At 36.9% G+C, this 26,656-nt stretch overlaps 1 protein-coding gene across 1 annotated transcript in view; it reads right to left on the bottom strand.

Annotated features, from left to right (window-relative positions):
* astn1 (astrotactin 1) overlaps positions 1–26,656 on the bottom strand; it is a gene marked incomplete at both ends in the record, with an annotated part of 379,418 nt that overhangs the window by 165,885 nt on the left and 186,877 nt on the right. The window contains one exon of the mRNA XM_079244285.1: positions 23,891–24,018. Within this exon, the coding sequence (XP_079100411.1) occupies positions 23,891–24,018 (128 nt within the window). The remainder of the gene's footprint in view (positions 1–23,890; positions 24,019–26,656) is intronic.

Here is a 26,656-nt window from a genome sequence, read left to right as displayed (position 1 = left end):
CTCACTTGGCACAGCAGACAGCAGAAGAAAGTTTGTTTTTAATTCAAACTGTCTCTCCGCCTTTTCCTCCTTGTTGTTTGCAGTAGAATCGCATGAGTGTCAAACTGCTGCTTGAAAATACTGCAAAAACCACAACACTGAACAGTTTGTCGACTTCTCCATCTTTGATAAATCCTGTGATGTAAACATCTTTATGCGCATGTCAGACAGAACCATTCTGCTTTAATGTCATCCCATGTACAAATCAGATCGAAACAGCTGCTCTTAAATCTTGAATCAGGATGATGTCAAAGGCAAAAAAATCTCAATGTAAACTTGGCTAATGTGATTTAAAAAACAGTTAAAGGCTGGAAAGATGTGGGTCCTTACTTTTGATAATTTTAACTTATTTTTTTATTTAATTCTTCACATTTAGTACATATAAAAAAAAAATAAAAAAAAACAAAAAACACTTAAATGAAAGGAGCTGAACGATTGTTCTGTTTCCCACATGAAGAATTTAACGAATAATAAAGACAGGTATTTCCAAAAGGAACACAGCCTCATGAGCCATTTCAAGGTTTGAAATGTTTACTTGCATCAGGTTAATTAAAGGTAACACTTTAGGTTTGTTTGTTTTTTTGTTTTTTTTAATCATGACAATCCTTCTTGTTTCACAACCATTTAAATAACCAGTAGTATGAATGGGTATGATAAAAATATAATCCCTTAAATGTATTCAAATGTGGTGCTGAGCTTGACACTCAGAAAATTTGAAAGCAATTGAGTTTTTTTTTTTTCTTTTTTTTTTTGCAACCAACTTAAAAAGTTAGTAACCAGTGAAGAAAGTTATGCTGGAATCCTGTCTATGTTTAATCAAGAGATCTGTGCTGAAATGTGTCATACTATGTAGTCTTTACCAGCTACTTGTATTGTACATTCACAGCCTCTGTGTACAATAGGAACATGGTACAACATGGGCGCCCAATTACATTTTTCTGCACTATAGGTTGAAATGAAAAAAAAAAAAAAAAAATGCAATGTTGTTTTTAATTTTCATGTTGCAAAAATCTCTTTAGCTGTCAAACTTAATAAAGAATGAGTTAACATCAGTCAAAGCAATACGCATGGAGATAAAACCACATGTAGTGGTGGAAATGGTTCTTACAGTTTGACTGAAACTGGAAGAGGATATACAGAGGACATACAGCTAGACATGAGAAGAACGAGAGTGTAACGATATGGAACAAAGATTCAGACATAACACGCTCATCAAGTAACTTAAAAGACACAAGACCTGAAGGGAAAAAAAAAGAAAAGAAGGAATAAGTAAAACACAAAGGCATCTTTAAGGAGATCTGTGAAACTGAGCTGCAGTTTCACTGCAAAAGATCTCAGAACAGAAATAGAAGCAATTAGGACAGCAAAAAGTGGCTCATGCAGCAACCAAACCAATACAGCGGTTGCCGTGTCTTGATGAAGACTTCAAGGTGGACTAGAGAGGACTAAAATTAGACATCAGGGCCCTCATTATTGTCAAGCTATACTTTATCAAAAAATAAGTCTTCTGAAGTTCTTTCAGTGCCTGAGAAGCTCTTATTAGCAGTAGGTAAGTAGGAGCATGAGGAAAGAACTCCATGTGTCTCCTGTTGTTAGTCTGTTGCTGACAAGAGACTTTAAAAACCTTGGACAAAAAAGAAAAACAGAAAAAAAAAAAAGAACAAGATGCAGCCAAACGCAGGATGAAAAACAGTGAATGACAAACAGTTTCATTAGTTTCAGCGGTTCTATTCCAGCTGTGAAGCCGATAACCTCCTATGTCTTTTCAGGATCCCGTTGACAGTTATGTTTAAGTCAAACAGAAAATTACTATGACTTATTGTTGTATACATTACATTACCATTCACAAATTACTTTCTGTGTGTTAGAAGGTGATGGTGGGGCAAGAGGAAATCAATAATTATTAGTTTCCATGCAGATTTATCAGCTGATGAAAATAACTGATTTCAATATGTATGCTGAAGGCTGCCGTAATAAAGCAAAAGGTTTGTCTTTTTTTATCTTTTACAGCAGCTACATCTTTAACTCGTGTACCGTTGGGCTTCGGATCCATGCAGGAGTCACATAAATCAAAATAAAATCAAATCAATATTTCAGCTCTCTGAGAAACTGCGTGCAGCCCGTTGGGAAGCAAACCAGTGAAGAACAGAGTTCAGTTCCTGAGTTGTTGTTGTTTTCTTTTTCTTTTTTTTTTTTTTTTTGCAGTGCAATTAATCTTTGAACTGATCTGCTTTTGAATCATCCAAACGCAAAGATGAAGGAAAAAAAGTTGCACAAATGGCAGATGTGTGATTTTTCACATCTCTCAGCATTTCCATTCAAGTCAAAGACCAACCCCAACATTTTATCAAAGTAAATTTTCTTCGTAAACTTTTCAGCATTTCTGCTTCCTTTTGCTGAACCATTATAAGATAATGCTCATGCTAACCAACATTCAAAGTTCCAGTGAATATCAGCATGCACTGTGAAGTACAGTACAGTTTTGTGACAAAGGAGTTTTGAAAAGTAAGCAATCTTTATGACAATTTGTGACTTGTGGAGATGATCAAATGCTTTATTTACTTGAAAACGACCTGTGATAGCATGGTGTCTGATCTCAACATTATCACACACCTGTCAGGATGAATCAACTCATCCCTGAACAATTTACATCACCATAATCTGATACTACCACACGTACACATTTCAGAGCTCGGTGTGAGAAATGATGACTGGCTATACAGCAGGTAAGTCTGAGTCCATATTTAAAAGAAAAAAAAAGCAAGGTAATAACATTAATATTAGATCTTTGGCAACTAATTGTGCATTATCATAATGGCTAGATTGTAATGCCAAATATTTCAAATCCCAACACATGCCGCCCAGCGCAGAAGAATCCCAGCAGCATGTTGTTGCTCAAATGAAGCTGCTTGCTGAATGTAAAGTTATGTGAAATGAGTTCTCTTTAACAGTTTCGACTGCTTTGGGAAGCCATGCAGCGGATATGAGACAAACAAAAGCCTTGCTAATTCCTGAAGCTGAAAGCTCAGAGGTGACGGATATCTGTTGAAACATTTCTTCTCCGTGTTTGCTGGAAAGCGGTTTGTTATTTCAGTCGCTCTTCTAAAGAAGATTCATAGGAATGAGCTCAGGTAAGAAAGTAATCTTACGGCTCATAGAACCCCATTAACAAGCCTGGCCTGTGCTCCATTTCACTCTCGGATAAGTTTGGGAATGAATGATTTAGTGGGAAAGAGAAGGGTAAGAAAGTGAGTGAGAAGGTTGGGGGAAAAAATGTTAGGGGTGAATATTGGGACTTATCTGGAAGCCCATTCTTCTAATCTAATAGGAGGCTAAATGTGAAACACCACAACCCTGATTTCTTCTATGGAACAATCCTGATTGGAAGGAAGGAAACAAAGAGGAACTGGAGCGAAAAGGTTGGTTCACAAAAAAACAAAAAGAAAAGGCAAAAAGAACCCACAGGTGATGGTTTGGATGGGAAGAACGCTCTGAAGACCATCACCACGAGTGCTCATCTTCTTCAGAATGCCAGCCATAATCTCATCGTTACTGTTTATATGGACTGTATTCAGTCAGAAAATGCCTGACCTTTCCTCCTTGCTCACATTTAGACTGTTGCCAAGGCGAACATCACAGTCCTTGTGACTTTCTGAAAGGAATATTTCATCAGCGTCTTTTTTCTGTTCTTCTAGGATATGGTCACATTTTCTGTTTCTTCTCTCCAGAGTTTTTTTTGGGTAAGTCAGTCACTAAGAATTTCTGATATAGTGAAAATACTATTTCCAGTTTAATAACCATGCAACAAAAAGTAGCTTAAAGAACGGCAAATGTGTAGCACTTTACAACTGGAAACTGAAGGATGCCCATGTATTTTGACCTATTTCTTTATTTAGGTGGGCGTTCGTAGATCTGCTGACTTCTCTGTAGAAAGAACTGGTCAAAAAGTTTTGGGTGCTGCTGCAGGAAGGAATGTGTGTGTGTGTGTGTGTGTGTGTGTGTGTGTGGCTCTAAAAGGATTTTATGCTGGCTAAACTGATAAATGTATATCAGTGTTGAGTGTTAAGTTTATATCAGTTTGAGATGCTGTTAGGCTGGGATAAGTCGTCAGATTTAGGCATGGTTTTGGTTCTTATTTCCATGGGAGTCAAGGCAGAAACACGAAAGAAAGAAAAGGCTTTTGCAGATATGGCTTGTGGCATCTCAAGGTGACATGTTTTATCATCTGGGCTGCTGTGAAAGGCAGCTAAAGGGACCATCACTGTTAGCAATTCCAAATGAGATGCCAGAGAAGTTCAGCAGATAGCTCTGCGCTTGTGTGGTCACAATGCCATATGCTTTGACTTTAATTATGAGGGACTTGGGGAGGAAGGGACTCAGTTGAACTATGAATCATTGCCACTCTGACGGTCTCAAAAGCCCTGTTCTACTGGATTTAAGAAGATTCTCCTTTCTATAAATAAGAGTAACATGTAGAATAGGATTTAATTATGAAGGATTTTATACTTTGAATCTCCTGTTGATTTTAAATCAATCTTATTTCACCATAAAAAACAATATCCTGAATATATCGATCCATATGTGATCCATATTTATATTAGGGGTGGAGATCAAGTAAAAAAAAAAAGTTCATAGTCACATTTTGTTCAAATATATTCACTAGAGGGGTAAAAAAATAGTAAATATTTCTTAAGTTATATTTGTATTGCATTTGCATCAGTGTATTCAATGTATCAGGAATTCTGTAATTAAATGTGACCATTTGGTAAATGTGTTAATTTTTCTGTAATTATTAATAATCAATAACAATCCGTGTGTGTTTACACACACACACACACACATATATATATATATATATATATATATGTATATATATGTATATATATATATATATATATGTATATATATATGTATATATATATATATGTATATATATGTATATATATATATATATATATATATATATATATATATATATATATATATATATATATATATATATATGTATATATATGTATATATGTATATATGTATATATATGTATATATGTATATATATATATATATATATATGTATATATATGTATATATATATATATATATATATATATATATATATATATATATATATATATACATATATATATATATATATATATATATATACAAAAAAAAAATAAAATATATATATATATATATATATATATATATATATATATATATATATATTATATATATATATATATATATATATATATATATATATATATATATATATATATATATATATTTATATATATATATATATATATATATATATATATATATATATATATATATATATATATATATATATTTTTTTTTTTTTTTTTTTTTTTTTTTTTTTTTTTTTAGTAATTAGATTAGATTACTGTTTGAATGTCTCAAATTTTAAGAGACAAAATTCATGTGAACATATGAAGATACGAAGGCATTTAAAAAAGACAAAACTTCAGGGGATAACTTCAGAGTATCAAAGCTTTAGCAGTAAGTAAGAGTGTGTGAAGGGAGTGGGGCAAGGTGGGTGTACTCAGGTATAATAAAGAATCAAGGCCAAACTTCAATAAGTGATGGACTCTGGATGCCCTTCAGCTACCTCAAAAGACAAACAACAAAAACTCTGCAGCCTTTGACAGAGAGTCTTCCTCCGCTGTAGATCACAGATATCCTTGTTCATCCCGTTCGACATTGTCCTGTCGGAGCACACAAGTGGTGACTGAGGTCTAATTCTTTTTCAAATATTACAAACAAAGCCTGAGGAGGAATATTTGGACTCCAATCCTGTTGGTCACACTGAAAGCATATGGCTACAAGGTAGGTATGTCTCTTTCCCCAGGACCCCCCCGCCCTCCCTCCAGCCTGAGCTTTCCCCTTTGGTAGCACGCCATGACCCTCAGCTGTATTAATTATCCTATCCAGCTTTGTCAGGTAATTACCTGACGTTTAACATAGGAAGTGGCTGGAGCAATTCCATGCAATTAATCAGTGTAGAGGAATGAATTAAAATCCCTCCTAAATGTGATTACTTCTGAAAGTCTGGAGTCAAAATTAAATTTTAATTGAGCTTCAAATGTTCTATTTGTTTCATGGCTGAAAACAGAAGTGTTTCTCCGAACAGCCCGCGTCTTCACTCTGTGAGCTTTGTCTAATAGAATTCCTGGAAAGGAAAACAGACGAGAGACTAAACTCAGACCTGCCTACGGAAAATGCAATTAAGTTGTAAAGGGCAAACACTATAAAGGGCATCATGTACATGTACAATGAACATGCAAATTGAAATCAATGTTAGGGATTAGAAACTATCTAAGTATTAATGGAATGATAAATCCAAGAGGCATTATAAAGCAACAGGCTTGATTAACACTGAACAAAGTTAGTTTGCTGTAGGCTAAAAAAAGGTTAAAAAAGTTCCTTATCTATTATGTCTTGCAGACGGGAAAGAGATATCAAGGCAGTTTGCAAAGATTAATGTTTTTCTTTGGTCAAACAAAAAGCTCAGACATTTGACAGCTTCACTGGTAAGTAACTTATCTGTTATCGCTCATGTTTTGGGAGTTTTTATATTGCGGAATTGTGTTTTCCACAGTATAATCTCTACCTGTGAGAAGTCATCTGGATGGAGCATCAACAACAGTGATGAAAACTAGGGAAATAATGTCATACTTGCATTTTAAGTATCCTTGCATCTGAGAAAAAAAGGATGTAAAAACTTGTGAGAAGCTGACGCAGGTGATGTTTCATTGCCTTGATGATTCTTTATTTATTGTTCCACATGTCTGTATGGGAAAATTTGTTAGCTCAGCTCATTTGAAACACTGTTTAGTCAACGTAGTACCAAGAAAAAGTGTTAACAGTTATACTGGGATATCTTCAATAAAAAAAGTGAAAATATCTAGTTTAATATCTGACTATATTTTACACAAAATAATGAGGAAGGACTATTTGTAACATTGCAGCATTAGAGTTGTATTCTTCATATCTTCACATATTTTAAGATTAAATTACATTCTGAACCAAGAAAAAAAAAACATAAATAGAATTAACTGATAGGTTAATTACTTATGAAAGTCAAGATTCTTGGAAATTTTCATCAGAAAGGGATCATTTTTAAGAAACCTAAAAGATAATTGAAATTCTCAGCGAATAAAAGACGCTGAAACATTTTGTTAGTATTTTAGGTGTTTAAACAAAATACTTTAAAATGCTTTACATAACTGTGTGCACAAGATGTGCTTTTTACTACATTATGGAATAGCAGTAAGAAATATTGTTGACACCATAAGAACAGACTAAATGAAAGTGAAAATACAAAAAACTGCATTAAAGTTTTATCTAGTGAATGCATTTATAGAAGCACTGAGTTATGATGAACTTGGCTGAATGTGAAGGGGGCTGACAGATAAAGAGGAGGTGGATGACGGGGAAGCACTTAGGAAAAGAAACCCATGGAGACTGACAAAGCTTAAAACTAGTCCAGAACAGAGAGCGAAGTGACAGGAAGAGTCACAGGGTTATAACCCTCTTAGCAGGAGAAGTGCAGCTAAAGCGAAAGAACACCATCAGGTCAAAGCACAACACAGGAAAAGTGTGATTGCTACACTTTGTTGTGATTTCATATGTGTCCCCGAGTGTGCCATGTGTGCTAAATAAAAGTATATTCATAAAACTGTGCTGCTATGCTGCGTGCGAGTAAGGGTGATTGATAACACTGAAGAAGAGGACAACGGTTTCGAAGCTACATGTCAGCATTAACTGTTTATTCTGTGTCTCTTGGGAGGGGGTGGAGGGGTGTGATGACAAAGCTGGTGAAATGATGGGCTGTAGATGCCCTTCACCAACCTCGGAGGATGAACAACTCAGACCAGGAGCTGCTGATAAAGAGACCGGTGGACAGGATCATAAAACTATTTCATTGTTCATCCTCCATGCGTCCCCAATTATTACAGCCACCAAAGCATCCTGATCGCTCAGTTTAAGGCGAGGCAAGTTTATTTGTATAGCACCTTTCATGTATAAGACAATTCAAAGTGCTTTCCATGAAAAATTAAAAGCATTACAGAAAAAAAAAAGCATAAAAAAAATACAAATAACAAAATCACAATAAAATCATAAAGTATAATAAAATAATTAAAAGCTGAATAAAAAAATTAATTAAAAAAATTAACTGCACACCTGATGTTAATGTACGCAACAGTAAATCTTCAACCTCTTCCAAGACCATTTTCGAACTTAAGAAGCTTGTTTTGTTTGTTGAAATGACAATTTGTTCTGTTTTAAAGTTTGTTTGTTTTTTATTTAGTTCGACATTCTAACTAAAAAGGAAAGAGATAGATATATAATATTAAGTTTAAATGAAATAATTGGAATTTAACATGTTGTGGAGAACATAAGACTGTTGGATTTAAAACAAAAGTAATGCAGGGGCTGCTCAGAAAACTTCTTTACGTCCCAGCAGTTGGCTGGTGTTACTGGGTTTCTGTAAACTGGTCAGATACCTAGAAATTCAAATATTCAAAGAGAATATTCAAAGATGGCGATACAACATGACAGCCCGCTGTTGGGCGCGCTGGCACCTATACATTTATAAATAACCCTTTCTAAGCTACAAGAACGCTGTCATTTGGACCTGATTGTGATCAGACTTCAATAAAATACATATTAATGAATGCAATACTTGACTGTTGCATTAAAAAAGCCAGATGAGTCACACACTGTACCTTTAGGTACAGTCATGTAAGAGAAGCAGGGTATGGAATATAGCCATAATTCTTCAGGTCTCTTGTCTCTGTATAAAAAAAATGCCCTGGGTAGGAAGAAGAGAAGCTGACTCCTCGCCAGCTACCAGATATACAACATGTGATACTTGCCAAAGGGGTAGTTACTCAGTATTGACCACACAGGATGTTGCAGCAGCAGTAAGATTTGTGGGGTTTCTTCCATGAACCATGTTACACGAGAAAAAAAAAAAAAAAAAAAAAAAGATAGAAAGAAAGCAGGGCTGCATGGATAAATTTCAGTTTCTCCTTTACAATTTTTTAAGCCTACATGGATTATTTGATGATGGAAAGATTAAACTCGTACCCTTTTAGCCACAGTGGGTTGGCCTTTACTCTCAGCTTCAATCTCGCTCCAAAGCTAAAATAGAATTGCACCTCATTCATAAAACAAAGATCTGAAAAATGCTGCAGCTATTTCCACATATTACCTTTGCAATCAAATCTGGAGATATCACAAAGAAAGAAAGGTTTTTGAGACGTAGCAGTGGTTGACATGTCCTTGAGGTGCAAAAACCTCCACTGTTAAAGCTCGGGTGCACCGCCTGAATGATGTCACTTCTGCAGGAAGTATGACAGGTTTCTGAAAAGTCTTGCAAGTTTAAAGCTACTGTATAAATCATAATCAGTCCACAAAAATTCTAAAACATGAATACCCCTGCTATTTTTGAAGTGAGAACACATTGTTTTAACATTGCATATAAGTCTAACCAGTCTAACTGCTGAGAAGCAGATATGAAACTATTTATTTCCAGACCTTCATCTTAACAAAAAAGTGACATCAGGATGAAGCGTTATTTCAGTTTAATTAATATTTAACAATAAGCTGGTAATGAGTTTCATAATAGAAGCTGCTGCATATAAATGGCTGATTACAGCCTGTTGATTTTATGCGATTAAGCACAGAAACTCCAAAAATATCAGAACCAAAGCAGAGTTCTCTGTAACGCTGAAAAGACAAATGGAGACAAAAGTTAAAAGGTAGCGGTCATTCCTAACTTTGACGTCGGAAACTAAAACAATCTGTTTCTGTTTTGAAATATAAACTTCTATTATATCCCGAAGCTTTAGTAATGTCATTTCATGAGATTGATGTCAATAAATCCTATTAACCTGCTAAAGGAGTGAAGGGAACAAAGAAGCAGATGCTAGAACTAGCTTTAAAACACACACTCCCTCACAAAAAGGAGAGTTTCTGAAAGTCAAGCTTTCAGAGAGAATAACACTGTTTGAACTTCATGCCAAACAAACACACACAAGCAACGTTTGGTACACAACTAAAACAAAAAGCTAACCATTTGAAAATGCCAAACGCATGAAAAAACTGAAGTTGATATTAATTAAAATGACTAAAACGTTTCACTGAAAGAACTTTCACCGAACTCAAACACACAAAACGCTGGAGTTATTTTTACACTTGTAACCTGAACAATCAGTCCAATGAGCCAGACTTTTGTCATGTGAAAAAAAAACAAAAAAAAAACCTCCAGAATGTGTCTCCATGCTGAATAAATCAAAGCCTGTGCATGTTTTTCAGAGCAAATACATGCTGAATAATTGCTGCGCTCCAGCACACTCTGCGTCTCCACTCCTTAAAACAGTGACACTGTGCCAACTGCCTAATCTGCATCATTGTGTCCAATTCACATTCTTGACTAGAGGGGCTGTTGTTTGAGGATTTTGTCTTGGAGACTATCAGGGGGAAAAGAAGCAGGCCCCCGAAGGCATGACCTTCCCTCACTGCCACCAATTATATCAAGGCCTTATAAAATATAGATTATGTGCCATCTCAGTGCTGACATATCTAAAGGCTGGTAGCACGGGGAGTGTGCACAGAGGCCATGGGAGGAACCCGAGGGGAGGCCAGGTTGAAAATGACAAGATGAGGGGAATACTCTCGTACAAAGGATGACCTTGATGGGGGAAATTCAGCCTAAGAGGAGCATAAATAAATGAACAAAAAGGCTAAATTTGAGAGGAATTTTGAATCTAATCAAGACAAAATATTTAAATGCACTGATTGTGATGATGTTCATTAGCCTAAACTGCAGTCCAGACCAATAGCCATGTATTATTAATGGATAGGAGCTCAGTTTGGAACAATTGGCATTTAACTTTTCTGTCTTAACCTTTCAGCAGAAATGTCAAGACAAATTCTAATAGAAAAAAGTTTGAAGTTCACCCAACAGCGATTTCATACATCCCGGCCCGTGTGTATTTTTGGCCATATATATATATATATATATATATATATATATATATATATATATATATATTCAGACCCTGAAATTCAGTGTGAAAGACGATCTGAGATTTGATTTACCAACATCGGTGGCGAGATTTCACATTTCATGGTGGTGTATGAAAGAAAAGTCTCTCTCCTTCATTTTTCCTCACAAACATACAGTACATACACATGCGCACACACGCATATGAAGGACATACAGTGAATCTCTGTGCCTGTGGCAGGATGCCTGTGTGATGTAATCAGCAGGAATGCAGGAAGATAAATGTTGCCAATAAAAAGGAGCCATACTTCAAGGAATTGGATTTTGCCTTGTGGTTTTAATCAAGTACAAAATGTGAATATCAACCTTTAATCTTCTTCGGGGTTCCACGTGTCTTTTTGCTACATTTCTGCAGTACAACAGGTCGTCTAACATACATACAAGATACTGTGTGTGTGTATATCACAATGGAATGATGACAATCTAACGGATTTGCAAGCAACCTTTTACTCACATTGGTGTATGTATATTGGATGTTTGTGCAGCACAAGAAAAGATTATGCAGCTACACTCGCTTGAGGTTACTGCTGTTCTTGGCTTCCAACCTGCTCAGCTGATACTTTGCCCCTCTGAACATGTCGCATTAAAGATAATAACAATCAATTTAGCAAAAATTACTTTCCAAATAAAACGTAAGAGTTTCAGTTCACTGGGACTTCAAACATAACTTAAACACAGAATTTGTATTTACCTAATTATTGACAGTTTTGCACAAGTCAAACCTTACTGGAGTGTAGGATAACAACACAGGCCTTTACACATGTACTGAATAATTCGCATGGTAATATTTTTTAGCAAATCAATGTTAAATCAATGGGAACATTCACGTTAGTGACAGAATTCTGTCCAGCAATTTTGTGACTTTTATTTTTCCCACTGATAATTTTTAATATTCACATCATACAGACATATAGTCAACCAATCAGAGAAGGCCTCTTGACTGATTTATCACTGGTAAAACATATCAGCGTGACTGGGTGGCTATTATTGATTCTCTGCTTCCAAAAGCAAGCAACTAGCTGCTACACCAGATCTTCGAACTCCCACTGACATCTTAAATCTGTCCTGAAACGGTCATATTCCAGCTTTACTTCCTGGATTAAACAATGAAACTCCCCAAGTTCTCCTCTCTTTTTTAAAACAGTATGAACTCTCTGCCTCTTTTTTGTCTTTTCTTTTGCATCATCAGCACACTGCTGTCATGGTTTGATGTGGAATCGATCTTACAAGTTTGTTTTAGAATTTTCATCATTTATTCACAATCTGGCATCGCACCTGGTGTGTATAGACAGAAACTTTGATAATTCATCTCCAAATTATCTGCAATTCCATGTCGTTTATTCACATCGGTCTGGGCGTGTAACGGCCTTAAGACTGAGGACTGAGCTCTCACTCTCCCTCCCCATTTCTCAATCCTTCATGGCCTTCACTCATCTGGTCACTGCCTTTACATTTCATTTAAGAATAACTTTCTCTTAGTCTTCTCAAGCATCCCTCACAACCCTGAATCCACCTTTGAACAGATGATTCAGAACTTTTGCACAGTGATCAACAACATCAGTCTTAATGTCGATGGTTTTCAAGGAACTGTCCCTTCCCACACTTCAAGCCTCTTTCTGTAAAACGTCCTACATGAGAAAAGTTTTCTTGAAATTTTCATGCAGTTTTTTCAAAAATACCCTCAGCAGCTTTTTCCAGTCCTGTCTCTTCCTTTAAAACTTCTATTATGAGCTCCTAAACTCATGTGTCAGCCATTTCTCTCATCTAAAGCCATCAGCATAAGTCTGCGCCTTTGTCGACAAATGACAGGAAATAGGCTGCGGCGCCATGATGACTGGATGACCTTTGCTGCTCTCTGTTACATTACATCTGAACACACACATGGCAGAAAAGACACCCACTCAAAAAGAGAGATGTGTTGTATGAGCTGCTGGTGTCATTATACGGGGCTGGAGGGAGAGGATGTGAGCAGGTTAAGCCCCCTTTGCTGACCTTTTTAACCCCAACCAATGGATTTCTTTGTCAGGGCTGCGCTCTCCTCCTGCCTGGAGACTTCACAGGAAAATGCCTGTCATTCATTCCTTTGGTGGGTTTCTTTTTAAGGTTTCCATGCCGTTCTTTATGTCTTTCATCTACGAAAGTTTTCACGGTCTTTCTGTACATCTCTGTAACTCTGCACTGTGTCATTCTCTCCTCACCTTTTTTCCTTCTTTGTCTATTATCTCTGTTCGGGTCAGTTATCTCTCAAGTTGCATCTTTGGGGAAATTTGCTTCGCAGTCTTGAGGACACTTGCTTTCCAATTAAATCAAGATGTATTTGCCTTTCAAAAGCCTTTCTTTCCCCAGTCTTACTCCCATTGGAATAATTGATGGAGGTCTTGGGGCTCATGATGAATGGCTTGGAAGTCCTGAGATGAATAGGAAGATGAATGATTTCAGCCATGTGAGGGCTGGAGTCAGGTGGAACAAGGAGTGTTGACATTGTGACAAATACACTGACCAAAGCAACCAAACCTGGATGAATCAGCAGGGGACAGAGGGGTGGCATGTGCTCGTTACGGCTCAACAGACGTTCCACTCGCCGACGTTGCCTCTGCTCGTCTGTCTACCCCACAGACAATTACCTGAGCCTCGCAATTAACTGCAGGCGCAGTGATAATGCTGAGAGCCTGCCAGGAGAAGAGCAAAGGTGGCAGTGAGCCAGTAAGACTGGCCTGGGGAACATCACGTCGAACAACTGTGTTTGTGCATTGAAAGCCAAGGGAACAGGTGCGATAAGTTAAAAAAAAAAATGCCCCAGGTGACTTAATGTGGACAGTGCCACCACTTCTCCAGCCAAGATTTCTAGAGTGAAACATGTTTTTCTGCTGCATCTCGCCCAACACAGCTGAGAGGTGGTAAATGTTTTTAAGGAAAGATTTAATGAGGGTATGATGGGCCATCTGCTCAAAAAGGACAGCATACAAATGCACTCTTACCCCTCCACAGAACATTATGATTATGCTCAAAAATGGTGAGTTACTAGCTTTCAAAAACTCTGACCTGAACATAAAACTTTATTTGTCTTATTCGAAATACTAAAATCTCCAAAATAACAATGAAATGCATGGAAATGGGACGACAAAGAGCTGTGAGTCCTGGCACATCAACAAAACACCCCAACAAAGCCATTCAATGCTTTCTCCCAACATTGTAGAAATGTATGAGATATATAATTCACATTTGACATTGTTGCAGCTGATACGTGATGCAGACAGAAAGCGATGGAGAAACAAGTCTGCATTTCCTGCCCCCTTCTCTCTGCTTCACTATGTGCAAATAAATGGTTGAATTGAGTTGAGTGTATTCAGTCATGGCTGTGCTGACCTATGAGGATACTGATGTTCAGACATTTCTAATGTTCAGATCGCTTTGGTGGGAGACACTGCAAAAGCACCAGCCAGAAAAAAACCTGTGTGACAAAAGAGCTTATTTACTCAGACATAACACAGGTAACCAGCAATGTCAGCTTAAATATTGGACTTATTAAGACTTTATTATAATATATTTCAAGTAGGGGTTGGTACAACAGTGTTCATCTGTCATAACTCGATCAAATTATACTTGAATAAATGAATGAATGGATTAATGAACAAATGATGTTTTAAGAGCAGTGCCTGTCAGGACAGTGAGGTTTCTGTTTCTCTTTTTAATGAGAGGTGGTAGGTTTGACCTTGCAGACTCTTCCATGAAATCAAATCAATCTGTCATAGGGCTTTAAAAGATCAACATTGCTCAGGTGATAATTGAAAAAGTGGTTGACAGATGGTTGAATAGAAAGAGGAAAACAAGAAAAATAAAAACTTGGAAATGAAATTCTACAACTAGATGAAATTAAAGGAACCCCACAACCGAAAAAAAAGCTACAAATATATACATAGGTATATATTTATGCATACATATGCATATGTGTGTTACCTTTCATTGAGGCTTTATCAGACCTGTAGTTATTCTGCAAAGGCATTTTATGTAGGAAAAAACAATTTGTGAAAATAACTCCCTAAGCTTCCATACATTTTCACTTTGTAAATATACTTGGAGAAAGAACAACAATGTGATTCACTAAACATTGTTTTATAACTGTAATTCAGGGACTTCAAGATAATATGCCACCAATTTGTGAGTCATACAAAGAAAGCACATTTCTGACTCATGCCAAAGGTAATACAAATTATCTTTTTGAGTCAGCTTTAACAAAAGGTTTGAACCAATCATTTTTACAACTAAGTTTGAATGCAACATGAGGTGAATTTTAGGAACTTAAGGTATTTTAGCACTGCCTGAGTTTCCTGAGACAAGCACTGTTAAAAAAAAATTAAGTAATTTAACTAATGTATTTCTTACTTTGTTTATTTTCTGTGAAAAATGAAGTAAATGGCCAGCATATGAACTGCGTTACGCAACGCATTTATTCTGCCTGAAGTGACGGCTCGTCATCTTTCATGAGGCGCTTGTGTGATGCTTTCATGCTATGTGACAGGCCGAGAGAGACAGTCAGTTTATTGAGAAACAGATCAAATGTAATAACATCAAGGTTCTGTGCCTCATGCCAGCCAACACAGTAGCAGCAACACGTGGTTTTCAAGCCGATGTCACACACTAAATCATTTTTATCATTTATTCATTCACCCATTGTAATTACTGGTTGGGTTGGATTCATTCATCATGAAAGTGTTGCCAGTTATTGTACACATGTTTTCTATCTAAGCATTATGGGTTGTTCTTAATCTCACAAACAGCAGTTTGTCAAAACAATTATTCTCACATCGGCTAACAGAGTTTTTCCAAAGGCTTTAATGGCATCTCGCAGCTATCCTTTGCAAACTGTTTGCACTGTCGTCACAGAGATAAACAAGTTTAGGACATCGTTTAGTGGCACACTAATTCCCTCTTGTGCAGTCAGCAAATTAAATTCTCTAAGAGAGACTGTCAGATGTGATTAAAATTGTGTCTACTCTGTTTTTGTGTCATGATAAAGAGGTTTGACACTGAAGGTTTAAATAGTATTTTGCTTTACTGGTACCATCAAACATGTATTTCTGTGGAAGGATTTCAGCATCTGGATCAATAACAGTCATATGTGTTGGTCAAATGGTAAAATAAATGCCACTTGTCAAGAGTTTAGTTGTTGCTTTAATCTCAGAATGGTGGCTGGGTTATAGAGAGACATTTGACTCAACATTATTGTATATATGTAACAAACATTATTTTTAAACTGTGTTTAAGTGTTGGTACTTGCAACTGTGTTCAGAAGCACACACATATAAAGCTATTCTGAACAGAAAATAAATGTACAAAAGCAGGAATTACAAACTGCACCAGTATTGATATTTAACACAAATCTTTTTAATTCAATCTCAGAATCATTCTAAACAAATGTCATGTCCTTTGCATAAATTATTTAATGTGTGTGCACAAATTGCCTGAAAAGCACAGATAAGTGTAGGTGCACGTGCAGGATTTGGAGACTCAGTCTTCCAGGTCTAATCAGAGATTTCACAACTATATGATGCATATAAATGCTGGTGGAAAAAATTGGGCATGTGGGTTTTAAAGTGATTTTCCTCTGTAGTAAGTTTAAAGTGCAGGTTGCTTTGGATGACACATCAGTTCAGCCTTGGTGATTGATAAATGTGAATTATATGATTTGTTTTACAACACATTTGGAAAGCTAATATGGGTGAAAGTGGACTGGACAACTCTTTTTCTTAAATTTTAGTGTTATTTTTGGAGAATACAAACTATAAATGGCCATTATAGCTTATTAATTACAACCTGAGCATTACTATAATTTGTAAAATTTCCAGCTAAAAGAAGAAAGGGAAAGAACATGCAGATTAATTATAAATGTGTTGGGAAATAAAAGCTACATAAAGCAACTTTTTAAAAATATTGCTGTTATTAACCTAAAGGTCATGATGTTTTCTGCTTTTTTTTTTCTTTTGCTTGGAAAGCTAGCCTAGATGTGATGCCAGGAGTTCAAATAATTCAATGTCAAGGTTTCCATGCACAGTCTGGTTTCTATCATTAGTGGGGAAATGGGTGGAAACCACTGTATTTGAGAAAACGGTGTCTGCTTCTGTGTAACACTGCTGGATGCTTTCAAACAATATCTCACTCCCTGTTATTGCTCTTCAGTAAGGCCCACATCTGCTACAGGCAAGGCCCAGCAGAGAAGCACTAGAGCAGAAGTGCTGCTGAGCTGGGCTCAGTTCTGGGCTGAGTGTGCTGCAAACCCAGAGGCAATGGAGAGGATAAAAAGGTTTGAGCAGAGCAAGCAGAGCAGGGGCAATGACTGAGGGGACTGGCTGATATGAAGGAGACCATGGCTTAAAGGCGTGACAGCTAAAGATCCATTTAGATTAGACATTTTTAATATCCTCTAAAGTTTCCCAAGAAAAGCAGTTTGAACTGTCGCTTAATCTTCATTTATCGTTTGATTGTCTATCATGCTGCAGGTAACCCTGGATGCTGCTGCTTTCAACTGCTGTTATGATTGGCCTTGTGTCTCTGCTGTTTTATCAACAGCAAGAAATAAACCTTATCCACAAGACCACTGCCTCCTATACTGGGAAGTGATTTTGTGGCACTTTACACAGGTGCCTGCAATAAGCTTAGCCAGCAGCCTGCCTGAATGAAGCATTCCTCGGAAATATGCTGAAGTATAATTATTAATATTAAATCCTCCATTGTAGCAAAATGCCAAGATAAAGTTTGTTGCTTATGTAGGCAGCAGGGAGAAACTTGCTGCTGTTTGTCAACTTAATGGATGGCAAGGGAATTAAAAAAGACACATTTTATATATATATATATATATATATATATATATATATATATATATATATATATATATATATATATATATGTATATATATATGTGCACACTTTTGCATAGTTATTTTCCCTCTATCCCCAATTAAAATAGTAAGTGCAACATTCACATTGGCACTGAATGATTTCAGACATGTAGAGCATAAACTGTAAAACTAAGATAGAAAGTGAGCACACACTGAGGTCAAACTTTGTGGATAATGAGGAGTCCAGATGGATGGTACAACTCTTCTGGCCAAATGGGATTGCTTGGTACACAGTAAGCCAAGAGTTATTTTCATCCTTTTTTTTTCTATTTACTCAATATAAATGACAGCTGTATCACACTAGACGGTTTTGTGCTGGTCAAAAATTGCTCTCACGTGCAGCAGCCGGTAATGAGAAGAATGATGCAATTCCCCCTGATATCAATAGTTAGAAATCCAGACAGAAGGGATACAATCTGCCCACCTCTGTCCTCCACATACCTTAGAAGAAAAAGCTATTTTGAAAATTCTTCCACAAAATTGTCTGTTTTTGGTTCCTTTTTTTTTTTTTGCTGTGTGTTGATTTAAGACTTGGATGTCCCTCATTAAGTGAAGACTCGTCTACATGTACACGGCCATTTTTCTGCTTCTAAGCAAAAATTCAGTGCACACAAAATAAATGAAATAAATCCCCTCTAGGTTAATGCAAAATACAGGAACTATGCTTTCCTGTCACAAGTAAACATAAATAAACCTAACAACTTACTCTCTCTGCAGAAGCAGATAAAATAATAATGTGGTTTTTACTTCTAGCTCAAGTCAACAGAGAAAAAATGTAGTCCATTCCATAGCAACATCCTTTGATGGGACACATGAACCTTGGTTTTATGAAGAACATGTAGTACAGTTAGGAAGCCTACCCAGAAAGAAACACAATCAGAAAAGGTTACACAATTAACTAGCCTAAACTTTTTTCATTCCTCCCCAAAATGCTTGTTATCATCGGCAAAGCCCATCACAATATGGCTGGAGATGATGTGATGATGGTTTCAAGTTGCCACCACCGTGCTGCCCTAAGTAAAACAAATCAAGTCATTAATACCTTCATTCATCAGGCTGCAGAATTTGGATGGTGGTCTTTTTTTTGTGACACTACTGTTTGAAGTGTAGTACTTGAGGCAGATGACATGGAGAAGATGGACTGAAGGTAAAACAAGCTCTGGACACCAGCTTAATAAATAATAGAAAAGGTTTCTTCCAAAGAATTTTGTCACTTAAAGAAGATCTGTGGAATCTGTGAGGACCCCTACAACTTATTGTACAAAATCCCTCTGACCACCTGTGTCAGCTCAAAGACATTCTTAATTTCACATTTGGACCAAACATGAGATTTACACAAAAGAGACTTAGGACACTGTCCACATATGGAGCCTTGAGGTTATGGAATCTGAACAGAAACGGACAGCTACAGCTCTCAGCTACAGCTGCCGCTAGTTAGTATATTCAAGTCAGTCATCATGCCTGTAATGCTGATGATCAGACACCTTATCACCTCCACCAAGGGGGTTATGTTTTACCCACCATTTATTGGTTTATATGTTTGTCTGTTAGTGTTCAAGATAACACAAAGAGTCATGGATGGATTTTCATAAAATTTTCAGGGTTTGTTTGAAATGTGAAATGAAGAATTGATTTAATTTTGGTGGCGATCCGGATCACCATTTGGATTCAGGAATTTTTGAACTGTGTCGCACTGAGCTGCTGGGAAAGGCAGTTCATGGCGGAACCAGTGATATTTGCTGCACCCAGAGCGCTGGCTCCGATGGATCTGCAGGTATAAATAAATGACAGGTTTCAGAGTGGCCAAGGAGTGTGACTGTGCAACAAGTACCCGCAAGATTATTGAAGAGGCCGCTGGTAAGGACATCTGTTATGTTTATGCGCAGACTTTTGATGTGCTTCAGATGCGCGTTATTACAGCGCAATGTAACGCAATGTTCGGAGCCTGTTTGGTGACGAAGATATTAAAAAAAAGAGCTTGTGGCCATGCATTAATAATGCGTGGGAACAAGATACTAAATCTTGGCCACGAGTTATTGTTGCGTGGGAACGACATTAACTCTTGGCCACAAGTTATTGACAAAATGATTAAGTCCTGGCCAAAAGTTATTAACAACATAATTAAGTCGTGGCCATGAGTTATTAATAATATAATTAAGTCGTGGCCACGAGTTATTAACAACATAATTAAGTTGTGGCCACGAGTTATTAATAACATAATTAAGTTATGACCACAAATTATTAATAACATAATTAACTTGTGGCCACAAGTTATTAATGACATAAGTAAGTCGTGGCCACGACTAAACAACATAATCAAGTCATGGCCACGAATTGTTAATAACACAATTAAGTTATGACCACGAGTTATTAACAACATAATTAAGTCGAGTTGTTATTGCGTGGGAAGGATATAACAAATTGTGACAGGTGTTACCAATGATGTAGTAATGTAATGATGTAGTGATGTAGTCGTGGAGACAACTTTAATATTGACCACGTATGTTTGTAAATGGACATTCTATTTGTTTTGGATCTGCTTTAAAACCATGTGGATCAAAGTTTGAAAAGAACAGCTCATTATAACACTTGAAGACATCATAAAGACATCTACTCCTTATCTGCTTTCATGAAACTGTTTATTAAAAAATGAGCATAAGTATGCTAAAACCCCCATACCCTCTGCAATAAAAGAGAAAACAATAAGGTCATGCTGACATCGATGGATACCGATTGTAATCTTGGTATTAGTACCATTACCTCTGCCAAGGAGGTTATGTTTTTGCAGGTGTTTCTCTGTTTGTTTTTCTGTTTGTTTTTTGTGTTCAAGATAACTCAAAAAGTTATGGACATGTTTTCATTAAATTTTAAGGAGTCAGAAATGTTAAAGGAAGAACTGTTTTCATTTTGTGGGTAATGCGGATCACCGTTTGGATCCAGGAATTTTTTAAAGGATTCTTTAATATTGTGCTTGGAGGTGGAGGTGTGCGCTCTCTGAGTGCTTTTCTGGTCTTCAAATGAATTGATCATATTTCCTGGAATCCCATCTTTCCTTTCATTTATCATGTCACCAGTCATTTTTTTCATTTTAAATTCTGGTCATGTGTGTTTTTTTAACTGTTGCTACCAATGTTGAAAATTATTATGTTGACTTATTTGTTGAAATGTAGGCGTGGGTGAGCCGTAAACATGAATCGCTCTGTGGGATTAATAAAGTTGTCTGAATTGGAATCTAAATGGAAATATGTGCTTAAATCAGGTTAAAGACAAAGAGGTTATGATGCTTGTTCCACAATGACTGCTCTGATCTGTTCTGTATCTCTTCTCTCTGCTATTTCTCTCTTTCTCTGGCTCCCTCTTTTTTTTGTAGTGGTATTATGTTGAAGTGACCTTCATAGCACATTCTGATGCCTTTGTGATTTTCATGCACGTGCCAACATGTAATAAGAGCTCTGTTAACAAAGGCGGCACCATGTTCTTTGTAGTGTGCACCTCTTGCTGCAGTCCAAACACAGGGCAGGACAACCTAACACGGCAAGCTTTAAACTCTAAATTAGACTATCCATGGGACATGACCACACAGAAAGTTTCCAAGCATTTTCCTAGGATGAATTTATTTCAAAACCCGCTCGTCTGCTCAGTCGAAGTACAAAGAAAAAGCTGTGTTTGTGAAAACACTCATCACTGTGTGAACAAGGTCTCAGATGCTTAAAGGGCAACAAGCTGACTTGACTTTTTTGACAATGGGTTTCTTGATACTAGTATTATGCTGACCAAGTAAAGCATATGCAGTTGTGGGTCATAAAATTCTCAGAGTAAACACATGCATATGCTTTGCACAAAGAAAGGAATTTGTTCCCTCCTCCAGGGTTGCAAGAAAAAAAAAAAAGAAGTAATATTTTTCTTAAACTTGAAAACATTGGACAGGTAGCTTTGAGGAAGAAGTATCTAAAGCCATTGGGAGGTTAAAAAAAAAAAAAAAAATTCAACACAGCACATCATGTAAGGCACATAAAGCCAGAGATGCGAAGCCCTGATGGGCGTTGTACATGCATGAGGTTTCTTGTGAAGTATGACAAGTCCTGGCCAGAGCTTATTGCCACTCTGCTCATCCAGAATATGTACACACCTTTAGTTGAATTGTCCAGGGATGCATACTGACAAACTACAACTCACTTCAACTTGAGAACATAAACATTTGACTCTGCTTAGAAAACCTGGCCTTTAAAACCTCCAGTACACTTGCCAGTGTAAAAATGCAGATGATGGTACCAGTGATGTGGAAAATGAGTCGAAACAAGGCACTGTAGTCATTTGCCAAAGGTCACAATTTACTTTTTCATTAATTTTATATATATATATATGTATATATATATATATATATATTTACTTCAGAGGGGGAGTGTCAATGTGCAGGGATGCTAAACTGTTTAGAGCGCTGTGTTAAAATAACGGTGTCATCCCTTTAAGGGTGAGCTCGAGTCAGAGAGAGAGAAAGAGAGATGCACAGTATGACGGCTTGTTGACACACAGCAAATGTCTGAATGAGAGTGGGGTCGCCTGAGCAGACAAAGTTAGTGATGAGAAACGGCCGGTTTAGCTACAACCTTAAGAAGTAAACATCACAGAACTTTAGGCTTTAAGCAGTCCAGGAGGAACAGCCTCTTCTCTGCCTCCTTACCTTGGTTTGGAGATGGAAGCAGGATAATTTAACAGCAGTTTCTACCAGAGTTTTCACTGATAGTGGAAGCAACAGACCAAAGTAGCACGGTTACTAAACCTTTACAAATATGTTACACTTTAGGAGCAGAAAGACCAGATGGAAAAACAAGGAAAATAACTGGTTTAGATGTAGCTGAATGCTCCTGTGGGCAGTGTTTAGTTAATCTGGTACAGCACCTGCCCTAAGTGGCAGCCTCTTGATGCAGCCAGGCCAGATTCAGTCACAGCGTCTCCCTGATCCACTTTCTCATCTACCAACTGTACAAGCCCACAAGAGCTAAAATAATATTTAAAATAAAATTTAAAAAGTCTAATAAGAGGAGCACACACAATCAAAAAATAATTTCACATTTATTTCACAGTTTTAAATGTGTGGAGAAAGTACCTATCATTTTAATATTGACGTCATGATGAAAACAAATGTATTTTAACTGACTTGACTAGTCATTGAAAAATTACCTAAAATTCCCATCTCTACATGTTACGTCAACATTTAACAAAAATAACAAAAAGACCCAGTTTCAGGGGACAGTAGAAAAAGGAACCCTGACACAGATGTCTGTTGTTACAATCCCAAAGACACACTATGACAGTTTGTCAGACTTTAGTCTCTTCATGTCCCCTTGGGTATAAGACACACTTTTAGTAGACCTACAGCAACAGACTCCTTCACTGAAACCTTTTTCCTGATAATAATTCAGCCTAGTAGTCATGCCAAATGTCAGCATGCAGCACAATGAATAACGAAGTGTACCCTGTGAGGGTCAAAATATGAAATATAAGATTTCTTCATCTAGAATCTATTTTTAGAAAATATGTCATGTTAAAACTACGATATATTCCCAAAGCTATAAAAGGTTAGATTTACTTATATAAGTGAAAAAAAAAAAACATTATAATAAGTGTACTAATAAGTGTAGGTTTACCATTATTTACCATTTCAATATATACATTGCTGCTTTTGTCAGTTTATACCTGAACCAAAGCAGATCCTAGGTTAGTGACGGGAAACTGAGTGGAGTTCTATGGTAAGAGTTTATAGCAGTGGCTACCTTCTTGCAGACAGATACGTGATAAAATACTTTTGCACAGGAGTGCGCTACAGGGCCAAATGATGAAATATGGTTTCATACCCGTGAGGTATTCTGGGTCGGGCACAGGGTCTGACAGCTCCTCGTGGCACTGAACCTCCGTTGGCACCGATGCCACCACCATGCCATCTGGGAGCTGCTGTTCAATGCCTCGGGCAAAGTTCTTCTGCCTGGTGAGTAGAGAGACAAAAAGGAAGCTCCTATTTAGGAACATTACGGCTCAGTTAACCAACAGGATGAAAAATAAAGGAGGGAGACAGAAAGGAAACAAGATGATAAAGCTATACAGGAGAGGTTGATTGGAAGTGGTGACAGTCGGAAGGACATGTCGGATTTGCATTTTTCAAAATATTAGTGAGCCTTTGTGAAAAACAGTTAGCCTATTAGGAATGGTCAAATGTTTCTGCTTGGTGGGCTATTTGACAGGTACAGACAATCATTTAACTTTGTGAAATTACTAATTCAAGAACCAGATCAGGACTCAAAGTCTGTTTCTGTTGTACAAACAATGCACATTTGAAATTCTCAGTGATGTGTGCGCTCTGAGCACACTTCAAAGACTGTGAGACAAAATCTAAATAAAATATATGTATAGTCATTTACGACTGCATAGTTGCTTTTAAGTATGCCCAGTGATATACAGCCATAGTCACTTAAAAGGTACAACCCAAAATGTTCTTTAAAAACTTCTGTCTGTTCACACTTAATATCCTTTGTGCTTGTTGTAAAGCCTGCTGCATACTTCATGTGAAGCAAGAACTTTTTTCTTGTTCTTGAGGCTCAGAGAAGCGAATGACTCGCGACTCATTTTGTTCTCGCAGACGTGGTTGCAGACAGTTTTTGACACATCACACTGGACACCAGATAAGAGGCAGAAAATGATTAGATGGATGTTATAAACTATCTGTTTATACCTCTCTAGATATAAAAGTTTGATTTGACATGTCATTCCAGACAAAACACTATACACTTATAATCACACAAAGTTGTGTTTTAAGGTGACATTTTCCAAATAAAGCACATCCTTTTGATGTTTGACTTCTGGATTAACTCACCCATTGTTACTCACAAAGTCATTTACCTTCACCACAAGGTCAAACAGCACAATAACTTCTATCAATTAATAACTTTTGTAAAATTTTTGTATTTCAGGATTAAAGCTGATGGAGAAATATCTTTTTACTATACTAAGAATCCATAGTTATTTTGATTAACGGGTCATAAAATTGAAATCACTTTTTAACCTTGCATATCATCCAGAAATATTTATTTTAATGTATGCTGTAGCTCAAGATGGTATTGATCAGTTTTTGCTGTCTGGTCGACTTGGAGTAGAAATGATTAAAAAAAAACAAATGTGCTAGATGCTATATCCATTACAGATTACTTGGCTGTTATTTTTGCAAAAAAAATATTGCTTTGAATATTATAATCATGGTAAAAGCTCCACTGATATCTTAACTTTTCTTCATTTGACTTCTATCTCAAGCTCTCTGCTGTAAAAGGGACTGGTTGCCACTAGAAACCAGCTTAATAAGAGTGGTGAGACTCGACACAAACCATTACAGCCACAGAGTTAAATTACAACCAACTTGTAAGAATCAGAGGTCTGAGGAATATTTTTGCAGGGTTTTTATTGTATTCAATTGACTTCAGTTGCTGCTTCTTGATGTATGCTGTCATTTTTTATACAGTATCTGACTTTATGAAATTATAAAAATGCAAAACAACATTATTTTCTATGTTTAGACATCGCTGAATGAATGATTCATTGCTGCTCTACCACCGCTCCATTCTGTACGCTTTACTGCTGGTAACTATATCTGACATAAGTTATTTAATTAAGCAAGTAAGACGGAGAGCAACTGAATTAGATTAAATGGATGTTTTTCTTCTCAGCCCACTTCATGACAAGTGTACATTTATTAAAACTAAGTGATGACGGTGTTGGGCCTTATAAACATACACATCAGTTGGCATTAAAAACACATGAAAGGTCCTTGTGCTTCACTTTGCTGTCAGTTTGCCTGCTAATTCAAACAACACACCATACTATGCATGCAGTGTTGGAAGAGTTGAGCTGAAGAGAGAGAGAGAGAGAAAAGAAAAAAAAAACAAACAAACAAACAAAATACAAATATTTACAAATCTCAAACTGTTGCCTTTGGGAAAGTCACAGCTTTGGAACAGCAAAAGCCACTGGCTGCAGTATAGACAGTGCTGAAGTGCTTGTGTCAAATACAGCGTAAAGATAACATGTTTGCATGGCCATGGTTCGGCCAGGGGTAAAACGGTAATTAGAAGCTGTCTGTTGATCAAGCAGGGTGGGAAAATGGTGGACTATTCTGGCAGTCCTTTATGCAACCCAAAACATTGGTGTGGTGTAAACAAAGAGCAAGAAACTGCATAAAAAAACTGTAAAATTTCAAGATAATCACCGTAATCATCAAGCTCTTCTTCTACACACTTCCATTTTTCCCTGAAAGCCTGACAAAATGTATCTGCAAAAGGTAAAACTTGTAAAAGCCTTGGGTGATGGAACTTGATATTGAATCACTGGCAGAGTGTTCCTCTCTGCTTCCAGTCTGAGTAGAGTCTCTTTTTGGCACTGCAGAGAAAAAGCTCTTGGCTGTATGTAAACTCAATGTTGGGGGTGTTTTTACCCTCGATCTGGGAATCCATGAACATCTACTGATGCACAAAAATCTGTTGCCCCCGTCTTTGCTTGTAGACCTTCTCTGGTGAAGAAAACAACCAGAGGGGAGCCACGACTGCCCTTGCGAGACAGGATTAGCTGTCAACAACAAC

The sequence above is a fragment of the Telmatherina bonti genome, assembly GCF_933228915.1.
Source record: "Telmatherina bonti genome assembly, chromosome: 7".
Taxonomy (NCBI): domain Eukaryota; kingdom Metazoa; phylum Chordata; class Actinopteri; order Atheriniformes; family Telmatherinidae; genus Telmatherina; species Telmatherina bonti.
Note: the sequence above shows the minus strand (reverse complement) of the source record. Positions and strands in the feature narration are given on the sequence as shown.